Source organism: Microcaecilia unicolor, chromosome 7 (genome assembly GCF_901765095.1).
Source record: "Microcaecilia unicolor chromosome 7, aMicUni1.1, whole genome shotgun sequence".
NCBI classification, from domain to species: domain Eukaryota; kingdom Metazoa; phylum Chordata; class Amphibia; order Gymnophiona; family Siphonopidae; genus Microcaecilia; species Microcaecilia unicolor.
Window position 1 is genome coordinate 302,722,000 of NC_044037.1, and position 17,796 is coordinate 302,739,795.

At 44.6% G+C, this 17,796-nt stretch overlaps 1 protein-coding gene across 1 annotated transcript in view; it reads left to right on the forward strand.

Moving 5' to 3' along the window:
- The window catches only part of LOC115474229 (natural resistance-associated macrophage protein 1-like), a 69,649-nt gene that overhangs the window by 31,076 nt on the left and 20,777 nt on the right, over positions 1-17,796 (forward strand). The window contains exons 6-9 of the mRNA XM_030209606.1: positions 9,017-9,087; positions 10,049-10,116; positions 10,744-10,899; positions 14,910-15,068. Coding sequence (XP_030065466.1) covers positions 9,017-9,087; positions 10,049-10,116; positions 10,744-10,899; positions 14,910-15,068 — 454 coding nt within the window. The remainder of the gene's footprint in view (positions 1-9,016; positions 9,088-10,048; positions 10,117-10,743; positions 10,900-14,909; positions 15,069-17,796) is intronic.

Below are 17,796 nucleotides of genomic sequence, written 5' to 3' on the forward strand. Positions count from 1 at the left end.
CTGTATACGGTAGCGGATCGGGAGCCAGTGAAGCGACTTGAGGAGAGGGGTGATATGAGAGTATCGGTTCACGTGGTAGATAAGACGTGCGGCAGAATTTTGGACAGATTGAAGGGGGGATAGATGGCTGAGCGGGAGGCCAGCGAGAAGAAGGTTGCAGTAGTCAAGGCGAGAGGTAACAAGTGAGTGGACGAGGGTTCAGGTGGTCTGTTCAGAGAGGAAAGGGCGAATTTTGCTAATATTATAGAGGAAGAAGCGACAGGTCTTAGCTGTCTGCTGGATATGGGCAGAAAAGGAAAGGGAGGAGTCGAAGATGACTCCGAGATTGCGGGCTGAAGAGACAGGGAGGATGAGGGCGTTGTCAACAGAGACGGAAAGTGGGGGAAGAGGAGAAGAGGGTTTGGGTGGAAAAACAAGGAGCTCAGTCTTTGCCATGTTCAGTTTCAGATGCCGGTTGGAAAAGGAAATGGGACTTGATATACTGCCTTTCTGAGGTTTTTTGCAACTACATTCAAAGTGGTTTACATATATTCAGGTACTTATTTTGTACCAGGGGCAATGGAGGGTTAAGTGACTTGTCCAGAGTCACAAGGAGCTGCAGCGGGAATCGAACCGTCTGCTGCACTAACCACTAGGCTACTCCTCCGCCCCCCCTGGAGCAGGGGGTGTCTCCCCCAGACAATCTACCTCAATGGGCCTCTTAAATTTGACCGATTATTTGGAAATATCTGGGTTAGAGTTGGTTGTACTAGCAGCTTTGATAGTCTAGTTCTGCAATCAGACCATGATTTAGATTTTCATAATTTTTCAAAATCATAAGTGAATGACATAATAATGATGTTTCCTGATGTGGCAAAAGCTATGCAACATAAGAGGAAGTAATTTATTTGATTAAGGCCTGGAGTTTTGCAGATAAAAGGTTGTTTTTTTCCCCTTCAACTTCCGTAGCGATGTCTAGAGAATTGTAGAGAAAGTAGGCCCCCATTTTCATTTACAGAATAGGCGCCCTCTAGCTGCTGTGCATAAGAATTGCTTTCTAATTGTCCCTTCTGTTCTTTGTTTTGCTGAGTTACAACACTGTCCTAGGACAGGGAGCGCAGCGACGGCGGCTCTCGGAATGAACTCCTTTCTGACATAAATACAGATAATACTTAACTTCTTCATTTCCAAATCCCAAACCTAACAGGAGAGAGAATCTGAACAGGCTTTCGTGTTTCAGGTTCTGTGATACATTTCTCCAAGTTCTGTACTGCAAATGCTATTACTCACTACTGTGTCCTGCGGCCCATAAGTGAGGGTTTCTTGATTACGTAGCCCGAGGTAATAACTTGTGGAGCCTAGAATTCTGGAAACAGCAGATATTACCCTTCACCTCTGACCGCACCGTGACTCAGTGATCCAGAACAAATCTCAAACATCCCCATGATTTTCTCATCAGCTTGGTGACAACACAGATCTTCCTACATGTCACAAGTTGGCTGCAATTCACCTTGGGCAATCGAGACAAATTAGGGGGGGGGGGTAATTCCTGCCACAATGAGATGCTTTTGCTCTGCATTTTGCACTTTGTAAATAAGTTACTGAAGAGCAGTTAGAGAAAATGCCACATCCTTACGTAGTCTCTCTTATTACCCAACTCCAAATCTTTCTTATCGCTATTCTTACGTGAGTCTCAAGGGATACTGAGTAATGGATCTGTCAGATAACCATGTCACCACCATTCAGGCTATATGTATGAGCCAGGCGTTATTTATTTATTTATTGCATTTGTATCCCACATTTTCCCACCTTTTTGCAGCCTCAATGTGGCTTACATTGTATCATTCTTGTTAGTAGATAGATTAGAAAATAGACACTTAGTGTTACATAAAGACCTTGAGTATCATAGTAGAAGATTAAAACAAGCAGATATTATAAAACAATTCTGAATATAAGTAGGAGGAGATACCTTCTACCACGCGTTGTGGCAGTGTCCAGGGGTGCGAGCATTTTGGCAGCGGGTCCGGGGGTTTCTGATCAAGCTTGGGAATAAAATTGAGGGCATGGAGGGACAGTTTTTGCTAGACCATCCAAGGGCTTTTGCCTCTTTGAACACTCCTGCAACTCTGCTATGCAGAAAGCTGAGTTTGGTAGCTCGAAAGTGTATAATGCAATATTGGACCTCTTCGGAAGCGCCCGCTTACTGGCATTGGCGTAATCAGGTGCACCTTTTAGTATCTTGGGAGGCTAGAGATTCCAAGATGTCGCCTAAACGTAGAAAACAATTTCTTCAGATATGGATGCCTTATCTTCAGATTCTAAGCCCAAGGGGTCGGAGTTTTCTTATTAATGCTTGTTGATTTTGGATGTGGAGTGGGTGGGTGGTGGTGGGGGGGGGGGGGTTCCACCTCCTCTCTGCCCCGTAGTAAGCTGCTTTTCCTAGAGTACAGAGCTGCCAAACAGTTCTGGATTATTGGTACTGTTGTACTTCCTTGAATTAATACGGATAGCAACAGGAAGGTTCCTGAGATTTTGGTAATTGAGTGGTACAGGGGTTGGGATGGAGGGGTTGGGAAGGGGAGGGGTGGGGTGGGGTGGGGTGGGGGGGGAATGGGCGGTTTACAAGCTGTATGGTTCATGCATTGTATCTTATTGTTTGTAAGTTGGCAATATTGAGTATGTTGTGTGTTGTGTTGCTTAACTTTGAGTTATCAATAAAATTACTTTAAACTAAAAAAAAAAAAAAAAGTAGGAGGAGATATGTACAGTTACGTTTGTTGATCTTTGTGATATGTCAAAGAGATGAGTCTTCAAAAGTTTGCGGAAGTTAGTTAGTTCATAGATCGTTTTCAAGTTACGCAGCAGCGCATTCCAGAATTGTGTGCTCAAGTAGGAAAAGGTTGACGCATGCATTAGTTTGTATTTTAGACCTTTACAGTTAGGGAAGTGAAGATTAAGGAATGTGCGGGATGATCTTTTGGCATTCCTGGTCGGTAAGTCTATCAGGTCTGACATGTAGGCTGGGGCGTCTCCGTGGATGATTTTATGAACTAGGGAACATATCTTGAACGTGATGCGTTCTTTAAGTGGGAGCCAGTGCAAGTTTTCTCGTAGGGGTTTAGCACTTTCATATTTTGTTTTTCCGAATATGAATCTGGCTGCGGTGTTCTCGGCTGTCTGAAGTTTCTTGATTATTTGCTCTTTGCAGCCAGCGTAGAGTGCGTTGCAGTAATCTAGGTGACTGAGCACCATTGATTGCACTATTCTTATGGTGGGCATGTATTCCTCATTGATCCATGCTTTTAATATTTAAACTTTCACCAATTATTTTAATCTCAAATATTTTATCTTATAATAAAAGTCCACTTAGCTTAAGTTATCTGAATCTTCCATTCTTTATTCTTTTTTATATATCTTTTTCTTATGTGAATTGAGTTCGGAGACATTCAATAAACCGACATGAACTCATGTTTCGCACAAACTGCTGTATCAAGGTACATCTTCTCTAAGTGAGCTGGAAAAATATCCATGAATTCATGGCGGTTTATTGAATGTCTCCGAACTCATTTCACATAAGAAAAAGATATATAAAAAAGAATAAAGAATGGAAGATTCAGATAAGTTAAGCTAAGTGGACTTTTATTATAAGATAAAGTATTTGAGATTAAAATAATGGGTGAAAGTTTAAATATTAAAAGCATGGATCAATGAGCAATACATGCCCACCATAAGAATAATGCCTGGCTCAAACATATAGCCTGAATGGTGGTGACATGGTTATCTGACAGATCCATTACTCAGTATCCCTTGAGACTCACGTAAGAATAGCGATAAGAAAGATTTGGAGTTGGGTAATAAGAGAGATTGTTTATGAAGAACCCCCTCCATTAAATATAACACTGATACTGGGCTTAATAGAGGAGTGGCCTAGTGGTTAGGGTGGTGGACTTTGGTCCTGAGGACCTGAGTTCAATTCCCACTTCAGGCACAGGCAGCTCCTTGTGACTCAGGGCAAGTCACTTAACCCTCCATTGCCCCATGTAAGCCGCATTGAGCCTGCCATGAGTGGGAAAGCGCAGGGTACAAATGTAACAAAAATAAAATAGATACTATTGGAGATTCTACATGGAATGTTGCTACTATTGGAGATTCTACATGGAATGTTGCTATTCCACTAGCAACATTCCATGTAGAAGGCTGTGCAGGCTTCTGTTTCTGTGAGTCTGACGTCCTGCACATACGTGCAGGACGTCAGACTCACAGAAGCAGAAGCCTGCGCGGCCACATTGGTGATCTGCAAGGGCCGACTTCTACATGGAATGTTGCTAGTGGGACTCTGGGCAAGTCACTTAACCCTCCATTGCCCCATGTAAGCCGCATTGAGCCTGCCATGAGTGGGAAAGCGCAGGGTACAAATGTAACAAAAATAAAATAGATACTATTGGAGATTCTACATGGAATGTTGCTACTATTGGAGATTCTACATAGAATGTTGCTCTTCCACTAGCAACATTCCATGTAGAAGGCTGCACAGGCTTCTGTTTCTGTGAGTCTGACGTCCTGCACGTACGTGCAGGACGTCAGACTCGCAGAAGCCTGCGTGGCCACATTGGTGATCTGCCGACTTCTACATGGAATGTTGCTAGTGGAATAGCAACATTCCATGTAGAATCTCAAATAGTAGCAACAGTGGAAGAGTAGCCTAGTGGTTAGGGTGGTGGACTTTGGTCCTGAGGAACTGAGTTCGATTCCCACTTCAGGCACAGGCACTTCCTTTTGACTCCTTGTGACTCTGGGCAAGTCACTTAACCCTCCATTGCCCCATGTAAGCCGCATTGAGCCTGCCCATGAGTGGGAAAGCGCAAAAAAAAAAAAATCTACATCCTTAAGTATTGCCATACTGGGACAGACCGAAGGTCCATCAAGCCCAGCATCCTGTTTCCAACAGTGGCCAATCCAGGTCACAAGTACCAAAGTGGTACAATACATTTTATGCTGCTTATCCTAGAAATAAGCAGTGGATTTTCCCCAAGTCCATTTTAATAATGGCTTATTGACTTTTCTTTAAGGAAGCTATCCACATCTTTTTTAAACCCCACTAAGCTAACTGCTTTTACCACATTCCCTGGCAATGAATTCCAGAGTTTAATCACATGTTGAGTGAAGAAATATTTTCTCCGATTCATTTTAAATTTACTACTTTCTAGCTTCATGTCATGCCCCCTAGTCCTAGTATTTTTGAAAAGAGTAAACAAGCGATTCACATCTACCCATTCCACTCCACTCATTATTTTATAGACCTCTATGATATCTCTCCTCAGCTGTCTTTTCTCCAAGCTGAAGAGCCCTAGCCACTTTAGCCTTTCCTCATAGGGAAGTCGTCCCATTCCCTTTATCATTTTTGTCTCCCTTCTCTGTAACATAATATAGTAACATAGTAAATGATGGCAGATAAAGACCTGAGCGGTCCATCCAGTCTGCCCAATTGTCACACTCATTATTACCTTTTCTAATTCCAAGAAATCTTTTTTGAGATGCGGTGACCAGAATTGAACACAATATTTGAGGTGCAGTCGTACCATGGAGCGATACAAAGGCATTATAACATCCTCATTTTTGTTTTCCATTCCTTTCCTATTAGTACCTAACATTCTATTTGCTTTCTTAGCCACCGCCGCACACTGAGCAGAGGGTTTCAACGCATCATCAAAGATGACACCTAGATCCCTTTTCTGGTCAGTGACTCCTAATGTGGAACTTTGCCTTACGTAGCTATAATTTGGGTTCCTCTTTCCCACATGCATCACTTTGCACTTGCTCACATTAAATGTCTCATAAGGTCCTCTTGTAATTTTTCACAATCCTCTTGCGATTTAGCAACTTTGAATAACTTTGTGTCGTCAGCAAATTTAATTACCTCACTATTACTCCCATCTCTAAGATCATTTATAAATATGTTAAAAAGCAGCAGTCCCAGCACAGAGCCCTGGGGAACCCCACTAACTACCCTTCTCCATTGAGAATACTGACCATTTAACCCTACTCTCTGTTTTCTATCTTTTAACCAGTTTTTAATCCACAATAGAGCACTACCTCCTATCCCATGACTCTCCAATTTCCTCTGGAGTCTTTCATGAGGTACTTTGTCAAACGCCTTCTGAAAATCCAGATACACAATATCAACCGGCTCACCTTTATCCACATGTTTGTTCACCCCTTCAAAGAAATGTAATAGATTGGTGAGGCAAGATTTCCCTTCACTAAATCCATGTTGGCTTTGTCTCATTTTTTGAATATGCTCTGTAATTGTGTTCTGTTTTACTGTTCTGGGATCTTGCCAGGTACTTGTGACCTGAATTGGCCACTGTTAGAAACAGGATACTGGACTTGATGGATCTTCAGTCTGTCCCAGTATGGCAACTCTTATGTTCTTTGTGTTTACTGATTCACTTTTTCAGTCAAACATCAATCTCTATCTTTTTGACCTTCCTATATCCCCGGTTTCCTCTCTTAATTATCTTGGTGTCTGGTTTGCCTCTGAACTTGCATTTAGAAGACAAATTTCTGAAGTGGTTAAATCTGGTTTCACAATTTCACATACTCATTGTGTTTTGCACAATAATCTAGACTCCTCTGCCCTACACATACCTTGTCATGCATTCTTTACCCCTGGCCTGGACTATTGTAATGTTGATTATGCTGGTTTTTGCCTATTTCTTGGACTAAATGCCTTCAAACTCTTCGGAACATGACTGCCAGGGCTAAGAATTCGAATCACATTACACCCCTTCATTCTCATCTATGTTGGCTTTCTGTTCATTACCCAATCCTATTCAATATACTCCTTTTGACACACAAAGCTTAGCATTTGGGCAAAGCCTTGTATCTATCTGTTCTTACGATTCCATACACACTATTGCGCTCCGTCCGTTCTCTAGATTCAAACTGTTTAGCTCGCCCGGGTCCTAAAATGACATGATATGAATCTACCTGTCATTCAGCTTCCTTTTTTCTTTCACCAAAAACCTGGAATCATCTCCCCCCTCACATACATAACGAGCCTTTATTACCTACAATTGAGGCTTTATAGACGACCCATTTCTTTACTATTACCATGAATCCCATGTCATGAACCTTTTTAATTTTGAATCATACACCGCTTAGATCTGCTTACCAGAATTAACAGTATAGGAAGTTTACCATAAGCAGCTTAACGCTGGTCACCCCCAGTTCTAAGCATGCCTGGAGTCTGAATACAGTTTTCTGAAAGACACCAGTGGACAGAGGCCATCGCTCACCCCTCAATCCATCTACATTCTAGGACAGTGAGGCTCAAAACACTCGCATCCATTCATCCATACTCAGTAGCAATACCCTGAAACCACAAGATTGGTTCTAGTGTGCCAGAGACATATTTGTTTAACTCTGTTAACATTGAAAACATTATCAGGGGCATTTTCGAAAGAGAAGGGCGCCCATCTTCCGACACAAATCGGGAGATGGGCGTCCTTCTCTCAGCGTCGCCCAAATCAACATAATTGAAAGCCGATTTTGGGCGTCCTCAACTGCAGTCTGTCACGGGGATGACCAAAGTTCATGGGGGGTGTCGGAGGCATAGCGAAGGCGGGACTGAGGCGTGCTTAAGAGATGGGGGTCCTCGGACGATAATGGAAAAAAGAAGGGCATCCCTGATGAGCATTTGGTCGACTTTACTTGGTCCATTTTATTTCACAACCAAGCCTCCATAAGGTGCCCAAACTGACCAGATGATCACCGGAAGGAATTGGGGGATGACCTCCCCTTACTCCCCCAGTGGTCACCAACCCCCTCCCACCCAAAAAAAAATTAAAAAATATTTTTTGCCAGCCTCTATGCCAGCTTCAAATGTCATACCCAGCTCCATGACAGCAGTATGTTGGTCCCTGGAGGAGTTTTAGTGGGTGCAATGCACTTCAGGCAGGCGGACCCAGGCCCATCCCCCCCACCTGTTACATTTGTGCTTGTAAATATGAGCCCTTCAAAACTCACCCGAAACCCACTGTACCCACATGTAGGTGCTCCCCTTCACCCCTTAGGGCTATGGTAGTGGTGTACAGTTGTGGGGAGTGGGGTTTTTTTTTGGGGGGGGGGGGTTGGGGGCTCAGCACCCAAGGTAAGGGAGCTATGCACCTGGGAGCAATCTGTGAAGTCCACTGCAGTGCCCCCTAGGGTGCCCGGTTGGTGTCCTGGCATTTCAGGGGGACCAGTGCACTACGAATGCTGGCTCTTCCCATGACCAAAAATGGCTTGGATTTGGTCATTTTTGAGATGGGCGTCCTCGGTTTCCATTATGGCTGAAAACCGGGGACGACCATCTCTAAGGTTGCCCATCTCAACATTTAGGTCAACCATCTGTAATTTTAACAGTGGTATGACTAATACGCTCAAATACTGCACAAAAAAACCCCGTGTGAATAATCACTAATCGGTTACTTATCTTTTTCCTTCATATTCAACAGTCAATAAAACACCAACCACGGCCCAACTTCGGCCCAAGTTTCGAAATACTGCCTCAGGGTCCGCGGTGTTTTGACTGAAAAAGATAAAGCAGTTTCTCTCTCCAGGGCAGATCAACCTGGTGGAGAGAGAAACTGCTTTATCTTTTTCAGTTTTTTTGTGCAGTATTTGAGCGTATTAGTCATACCACTGTTAAAATTAAGAGGTTTTTGCCTATGATGATTTAGAGAACCTCCTTTATGTTGATGTTATCAACAATAGAGTGCTTCTCTAGACTTTGAGGCTTTTCCTCTTTCTAAACAAATATATACATCACAGATTCACGGATATTCATTAAAGCTAAATGTACAGTTTATTTAACATGGAGTGGACCTGAAAATTAATTGAGGGGGTGTAGGGCTGAAGATTTACCTTGCATTCCCAATCGTCTTGTCCCGGCCCTGCTGTTCCAGGACTTTCTTTTATCATATGCCCCTGGTTGGTGAGTGAGGGTCCTGGAAGGCAGATAAAGTGATGTCTTCTGTTCCTCTCTCTCTTGCAGGATTCCTCTCTGGGGAGGGGTTCTCATCACTATTGTCGATACATTAGTGTTTCTATTCCTCGATAAATATGGTGAGTGAGTCTATGTAATCCTCCATACTGGAGGGAATGGGGCACATTATGGCACGGTTAGGACAATGACCACATGAGACATATGAAAGTGCTTCAGCATGAGAAGGACAAAGCATAAGTGATGTTATACTGAGTAGATGAGGTAAGGGTTAGGGGAGTTTCTGCTCTGCTTCGGACTTTACCCATATCTACCTTGAACTACCCCTTCTGTACTATCCTGCATCTTCACATCTACCTCACCATAGCCCCATCCTCTTCACTGTCACATACCTCACCATACCCCCACCCTCACCGTCACACCTTTATCACCCTTCCTTCCCCAGTCACATACCTCATCTATCCCCACCTTCACCCTTACACCTTCCTAACCCTTCCCCATCCCCCCACTTTCATCTGCCTCACCATACCCCCTCACACCTTCCTCACTTTTCCTCCATCCTCACCACTCTTACCCGCCTCCATGTACCCCCATCCTACCACTTTCATACTATTCTCCTCACTGTCATCTACTCACGCCGCTGCTTTGATTGCAATACATTAGATTGTATTGAAAGTTCTTTAATAGTTGAACATTATATAATTGACAGAGTTCAATAATAGATACTTTTAGGAAACCTCTGAGAGCGTCCTAGCATGTTATGCTCTTACAGGAAACTGAAGGGAGCTAAATTGGCTTTCATACACCTTTGGACTTTGGGATGGAAGAATAACTTGGCTTCAGACAGTCTTGTTCACTTAAATCCAACATGATGGAGGCCATCTTGAGGACACAGCCTATCGTTCGATTAAATGGGTCTTCAGCCCTTTCATAACATAACATGCAAGTGGTTAACAAGGAGTTTCAACGGGATAAAACTCTCCATTTTTGAGAAATAAACGGAGAAAGTCAGCTCAGCCTTTTCAGAACGAAAACAAGTTGAGTAATGTATTGCCTGTTCCTTCCCTCTCGTTCTCACTGTAGGTCTTCGGAAGCTGGAAGCCTTCTTTGGTCTCCTCATCACCATCATGGCTTTGACCTTTGGCTATGAGGTAATGACACAAGATGACCCACTTCTTAACTCATTTGTTGTATGCATCTTCCATAGAGGACTGTTGGGGAGTTGATACCTGTACAGCCATGGAGAAGGGGGAGGGGGTTCTCCCCATGTCTCTGACAGTCTTGCAATACAAACTGGCTTCCCTGCGGCTGAGAGCTGGAAGGGAAACTCCTCCAGATCACAGCTGTTCCGTGGTCTCCTTCTCCTGGACTCTCCCTCAGAATCATGACACAGCATGGCGTGCCCAAACGGTTCTCCATCTTACTGCTATTTGCCTCCTGGAAACGCACACCTGCTGGGCGGGGGGAGCGCATTCTCTCCAGGAGTAAATGAGATGCTGTGCTTGATGGTTCAGTGCTGACTGAGATATGTTCTTGTAATAGGCTTTATCTGGATCTGGTAGTGAAAGGGAGGGGGGAGGCTTGTTTTACTCCATAGAGATACAAGAGCTTGAAGGTAGGAAGTAATGTTTTGCCAGAGGCAGAGTAGACTGGGAATAATTCTTCTCCCGAGACAGTTCCAGTTATACCAGTATATACTTAAGACAGTTCATTCAGACACATCCTGGAGGTTCATGAAGGAAAGACATTCTGAATCAGGATTTCCGTTTTGTTTGCAGTATGTGATGGTGAAACCTGACCAGAAGGAGGTGCTGAAGGGTATGTTCTTTCCCTACTGTGATAACTGCGGTTCTCCAGAGCTCCTGCAAGCTGTGGGTATCGTTGGAGCCATTATCATGCCCCACAACATCTTCCTGCACTCATCTCTGGTGAAGGTAAGGTGAAATCTCTCGAGCTAACAGTATAAATAACACGAATAAATTTACTGCCATCAACACACCTAAACTAAATCTGCCAATCTCAGAAACCTTAAAAATCCTTGGAGTCACCATCGACCGCCACCTAACTCTCGAGACTCATGCAAACAACACAACAAAAAAAATGTTCTACTCCATATGGAAACTGAAAAGAATTATTCTTTCCAAGATCTGTCTTCCGTAGTCTAGTGCAATCACTCGTACTCAGTCACCTGGACTATTGCAACTCATTATACGCAGGATGCAAGGAACAAATACTGAAGAAACTTCAAACAGCCCAGAATACAGCAGCCAGACTCATCTTCGGAAAACCAAAATACGAAAGTGCAAAACCCTTACGGGAGAAACTACACTGGCTACCACTCAAGGAACGCATCACTTTTAAAGTATGCACCTTAGTCCACAAAATCATTCACGGTGAAGCCCCTGCATACATGTCCGACCTAATTGACCTGCCACCCAGAAACGCTAAAAGATCGTCCCGAACCTTCCTCAATCTCCATTTCCCTAAGTGCAAAGGCATAAAATACAAAGCACTGCACGGATCGACTTTCACATACATGAGCACACAATACTGGAATACACTACCCCGCAGCCTGAAAATGACCTACGAACTGACCGACTTCCGCAAACTACTAAAGACTTATCTCTTTGAGAAAATCTACGGCAAGGATCAAAACACATAAAACCCATACAATCTCATAGACACGCACCAATACGCTCTCTGAACCTCTACTCCCGCGCTCTCACTTTGAGAAGAAATTAGCGTTGGAAGCAAAAATACATAGTAAAAACTTTTTTAGATACATTAAAAGCAGGAAACCGGCCAAAGAGTCGGTTGGGCCGCTGGACGAAAATGGTGTTAAAGGGGCGATCAAGGAGGACAAAGCCGTAGCGGAGAAATTAAATGAATTCTTTGCTTCGGTCTTCACCGAGGAGGATTTGGGGGGGACACCGGTGCCGGAAAGAATATTTGAAGCGGGGGAGTCGGAGAAACTAAACAAATTCTCTGTAACCTTGGAGGATGTAATGGGTCAGTTCAGCAAGCTGAAGAGTAGTAAATCACCGGGACCTGATGGTATTCATCCCAGAGTATTAATAGAACTAAAAAATGAACTTGCGGAGCTACTGTTAGAAATATGCAATCTGTCCCTAAAATCGAGTGTAATACCGGAAGACTGGAGGGTAGCCAATGTTACTCCGATTTTTAAGAAAGGTTCCAGAGGAGATCCGGGAAATTATAGACCGGTGAGTCTGACGTCGGTGCCGGGCAAGATGGTGGAGGCTATTATTAAGAATAAAATTGCAGAGCATATACAAAAACATGGACTGATGAGACAAAGTCAGCACGGATTTAGTGAAGGGAAGTCTTGCCTCACCAATCTAATGCATTTTTTTGAGGGGGTAAGCAAACATGTGGACAATGGGGAGCCGGTTGATATTGTATATCTGGATTTTCAGAAGGCGTTTGACAAAGTGCCGCACGAAAGACTCCTGAAGAAATTGCAGAGTCATGGAATCGGAGGTAGGGTATTATTATGGATTAAGAACTGGTTGAAAGATAGGAAGCAGAGAGTAGGATTGCGTGGCCAGTATTCTCAGTGGAGGAGGGTAGTTAGTGGGGTCCCGCAGGGGTCTGTGCTGGGTCCGTTGCTTTTTAATGTATTTATAAATGACCTAGAGATGGGAATAACTAGTGAGGTAATTAAATTCGCCGATGACACAAAATTATTCAGGGTCGTCAAGTCGCAGGAGGAATGTGAACGATTACAGGAGGACCTTGCGAGACTGGGAGAATGGGCGTGCAAGTGGCAGATGAAGTTCAATGTTGACAAGTGCAAAGTGATGCATGTGGGTAAGAGGAACCCGAATTATAGCTACGTCTTGCAAGGTTCCACGTTAGGAGTTACGGATCAAGAAAGGGATCTGGGTGTCGTCGTCGATGATACGCTGAAACCTTCTGCTCAGTGTGCTGCTGCGGCTAGGAAAGCGAATAGAATGTTGGGTGTTATTAGGAAGGGTATGGAGTCCAGGTGTGCGGATGTTATAATGCCGTTGTATCGCTCCATGGTGCGACCGCACCTGGAGTATTGTGTTCAGTACTGGTCTCCGTATCTCAAAAAAGATATAGTAGAATTGGAAAAGGTACAGCGAAGGGCGACGAAAATGATAGTGGGGATGGGACGACTTTCCTATGAAGAGAGGCTGAGAAGGCTAGGGCTTTTCAGCTTGGAGAAGAGACGGCTGAGGGGAGATATGATAGAAGTGTATAAAATAATGAGTGGAATGGATCGGGTGGATGTGAAGCGACTGTTCACGCTATCCAAAAATACTAGGACTAGAGGGCATGAGTTGAAGCTACAGTGTGGTAAATTTAAAACGAATCCGAGAAAATTTTTCTTCACCCAACGTGTAATTAGACTCTGGAATTCATTGCCGGAGAACGTGGTACGGGCGGTTAGCTTGACGGAGTTTAAAAAGGGGTTAGATAGATTCCTAAAGGACAAGTCCATAGACCGCTATTAAATGGACTTGGAAAAATTCCGCATTTTTAGGTATAACTTGTCTGGAATGTTTTTACGTTTGGGGAGCGTGCCAGGTGCCCTTGACCTGGATTGGCCACTGTCGGTGACAGGATGCTGGGCTAGATGGACCTTTGGTCTTTCCCAGTATGGCACTACTTATGTACTTATGTACTTATGTACTCTTAAACCCTACCCACTGATAAAATTGTCAGACCTCCCTGTTCCCTCAATTATGTTTTGCCCCCCTCTCAACTCACCCCTGTTATATTCCACTGTTCGATCCCCTAAGAATATCCTGAACTTACTCTGTCTTATATAATTCTTCACAATGTAACCCATAATTGTACTGCAACCAATTGCACTTCCATCTTTTATAATGTATTGTAAGCCACACTGAGCCCGCAAATAGGTGGGAAAATGTGGGATACAAATGCAAATAAATATCCTCAACAGGGAAGTGCAGAGTACTTTGAAGGGCTGTGCAGGACACAGATCTGATTCCTGGATTAGATCCTGCTGCTCAGGTCAACAGCCACCATCCCTGGGAAGGAGGCTGACTCTACAAGTACAATTCCCTGGCTAGTTCAGCAAAGTGAAGAGGGAGCTGCACTCCCTGGCCTGTACCCACTGGTGAAACTGAAGTACATAAGAACATAAGAATAGCCATACTGGCTCAGACCAATGGTTCATATAGCCCAGTATCAGTGGCATACCAAGGGGGGGCGGTGGGGGCGGTCCGCCCCGGGTGCATGCCGCTGGGGGGGGGGGATGTCACGCGCCTGTCCGTTACGTTTGTTCTGTGCTTCCTCTGCCCCGGAACAGGTTACTTTCTGTTCCGGGGCAGAGGGAGCATGGAAACGAATGAAGCGGACAGGTGTGCGGCACCCCCCCCCCCCCCCCAGCGGCATGCACCCGGGGGGGGGGGGGGTTCTTTCGCTGGGGGGTGTCCTTTCGCTGGAGGGGGCGCGCTGCACCCGGGGGGGCGGGGCGCATCCGCAATCAGTCCTGGGTGTCAGCCCCCCTAGGAACGCCACTGCCCATTATTCCATGCTACCAATCCCGGAGCAAATAATGGCTTCCCCCATGTCCATCTCAATAACAGACTAAGGACTCTGCATTTTGCTGGAGTTTCCTCTGGTATTTTCAGCCCCTCCACACTCTGCAGTTTGCTGGGGTCTTCTCTGCTGTTTTCGCTCTCTGCATTGTACTTGTCTGCTGTTTGCATCCCCTCCATGTTCTGTATTTTGCTGGTGCTTCTGGCTGGGAATTAAAATGATACAGTGAATTCCTGCCTAATCCATTTGAAATTAAATGTCTTGCAGGTTGTGTCCAGGATCTCTGCTGGATTCTTCACGGCTGCATCCAAATGACACTAGCGATCACAGAATGTGGTCAGGGAATTTATTTCTGTAAACTCAATCTTTTCCTCTGTTCTCCCTGCAGTCCCGCGTTGTGGAGCGATCTAAGAAGCAGGAAGTAAGGGAAGCAAACCTGTACTTTATGATTGAGTCCAGCATTGCGCTCTTTGTCTCGTTCCTCATCAACCTCTTTGTCATGGCAGTGTTTGCAGAAGCTTTCTACCAGAAAACCAACAGGGACGCGGTATGTACCACAGGAGCGCCACTAGAACACACTGTACACCATCAGAGACACAAAGAGGGGCATTTTCGAAAGAAACGTCCAAGTTGCGATTTGGACATCCTTGCAAACCGTCCCAATCCAGGGGCAGGAAAACCCGTATTTTCAAAACAAGATGGACGCCCATCTTTCGTTTCGAAAATACCATCAGAGATGTCCAAATCCTTAAATTTGGACGTCCCTAGACATGGACGTTTCTGACTTTCGGCGATTTTCAAAACCAAAGATGTCCATGTCAAAAATGGCCAAATGCAAGCCATTTGGTCATGGAAGGAGCCAGCATTTGTAGTGCACTGGTCCCCCTGACATGCCAGGACACCAATCAGGCACCCTAGGGGGCACTGCAGTGGACTTCATAAAATGCTCCCAGGAACATAGCTCCCTTACCTTGTCTGTGGAGCCCCCCCAAACCCCCTCCAAAACCCACTACCCACAACTGTACACCACTACCATAGCCCTTATGGGTGAAGGAGGCACCTATATATGGGTAGAGTGGGTTTGTGGTGGGTTTTGGAGAGCTCGATGTAACAGGTAGGGAGGGTATGGGCCTGGGTCCGCCTGTCTGAAGTGCACTGCAGTACCACTAAAACTGCTCCAGGGACCTGCGTGTGCTGTCATGGACCTGAGTATAACATCTGAGGCTGGCATGACATATTTTTAAAGATGTTGTTTTTTGAGGGTAGTGACCACTGGGGGAGTAATGGGAGGTCATCCCTGATTCTCTCTGGTGGTCATCTGGTCATTTTGGGCACCTTTTTGTGCCTTATTCGTAATAAAAACATGTCCGGGTGAAAACGTCCAAGTGTTCGTCAGGGACATCCTTGTTTTTTTCGATTATGAGTCAAAGATGTCCAAGTGTTAGGCATGCCCAAGTCCCACCTTTGCTACGCCTCCAACACGCCCCATTGAAAAGTTTGAGCCAAGTTCAGGGCTTCTTTTCATGTTATTGGTGAAAGTTGAATAGGCAATTTTGGTTTTGAAAATTGCATTTGGGAAGGTTTTTTTTATGCCAATGACTGTACCTGGTTCAATGAGAGTCCGCTGAGGCCGGGCGGAATGTCGAGATCCCACGACAAAACAACAGTAATCAAAAAGGAGTGAGAAATAGACCAGGCTAACCTGAGACAAACGAGGAAACTTCAGTCGAATGTAGATACCAATAAAGAATCTACAAACAACTGAAGTTTCCTGGTTTGTCTCGGGTTAGCCTGGTCTATTTCCCACTCCTTCTTAATGACTGTACCTGGACCGTATTGGATGATCCACAGGGTCCTCTGAGACTTTTTCCTTCCTGAATATTTGACTAATTAAAATAAAAAGATATAAAAAAATAAAAAAATATAAATAAATGAAAATATTGTTTCTGGATATGCTCACACACTAATTTGAGGGCTAAAGTATAATTTGGATTGATTTGGATCTTACAGTCCTGTCTTGTATTCAATTCGGTTCTCGACATTTTCTGTAAAATAGGGGTCACTGCCCACAGAGAGGCAATTCTCCTCCCATTTTATAACAGAGCAATTACATTTATAAAATACTAACACTTATGCTTGTGAATACACACATGCACACAAATGTACTAGCAGAGCACTCAGTGCTATTCTTTAAATACATTCATTGCTTAGTGCAGTGGTTCCCAAACCCTGGAGGAAGGAGAAACAGGGGTGATATGATACAGACGTTCAAATATTTGAAAGGTATTAATCTGCAAACGAACCTTTTCCGGAGATGGGAAGGTGGTAGAACTAGAGGACATGAAATGAGATTGAAGGGAGGCAGACTCAAGAAAAATGTCAGGAAGTATTTTTTCACGGAGAGGGTGGTGGATGCTTGGAATGCCCTCCCCTGGGAGATGGTGGAGATGAAAACGGTAACGGAATTCAAGCATGCGTGGGATAAACATAAAGGAATCCTGTTCAGAAGGAATGGATCCTCAGAAGCTTAGCCGAGATTGGGTGGGAGAGCTGGTGTTGGGAGGCGGGACTAGTGGTTGGGAGGCGGGGCTAGTGCTGGGCAGACTTCTGTGGTCTGTGCCCTGAAAATGGCACAAACAAATCAAGGTCACGTATACACATAAAGTAGCACATATGAGTTTATCTTCTTGAGCAGACTGGATGGACCGTGCAGGCCTTTTTCTGCCGTCATCTACTATGTTACTATGTCCTGGAGGCACTCCAGCCAGTCAGGTTTTCAGGATACCCACAATGAATATTCATGAGAGAGATTTGCATGCACTGCCTCCACTGCATGCAAATCTCGCTCATGAATATTCATTGTGGATATCCTGAAAGCTTGACTGGCTGGGGTGCCTCCAGGACCAGGTTTGGGAACCATTGAGAGTGTCTAAATGCAAGGGTGCATTCACAAGGGAGGGGAACAGGTGGGTCTAACATTTATAGGTGTAACTTACAGATACTCTTAAGTTATGCGCATAATTGCATATTTAGGCGTGCCCACTTATGTCAGCTGTCGTCCTGGTATTAGTGGTCACACCTAAATGTAGGCACATCGACGCTTTTTTATTCTACTTTAATTTAATGGCATCTTGGCGCACAGATGCTGTGTTACAGAATTGACACTCAGTGAACTGTGGTGTCCAGTTAAAGAACTGCCTCCATAGGGCACTGCAGGAGTCTCATTACACCCCCGGGTCACACCCGTACCACGGGAGTGTCTCTAGACCATGCTG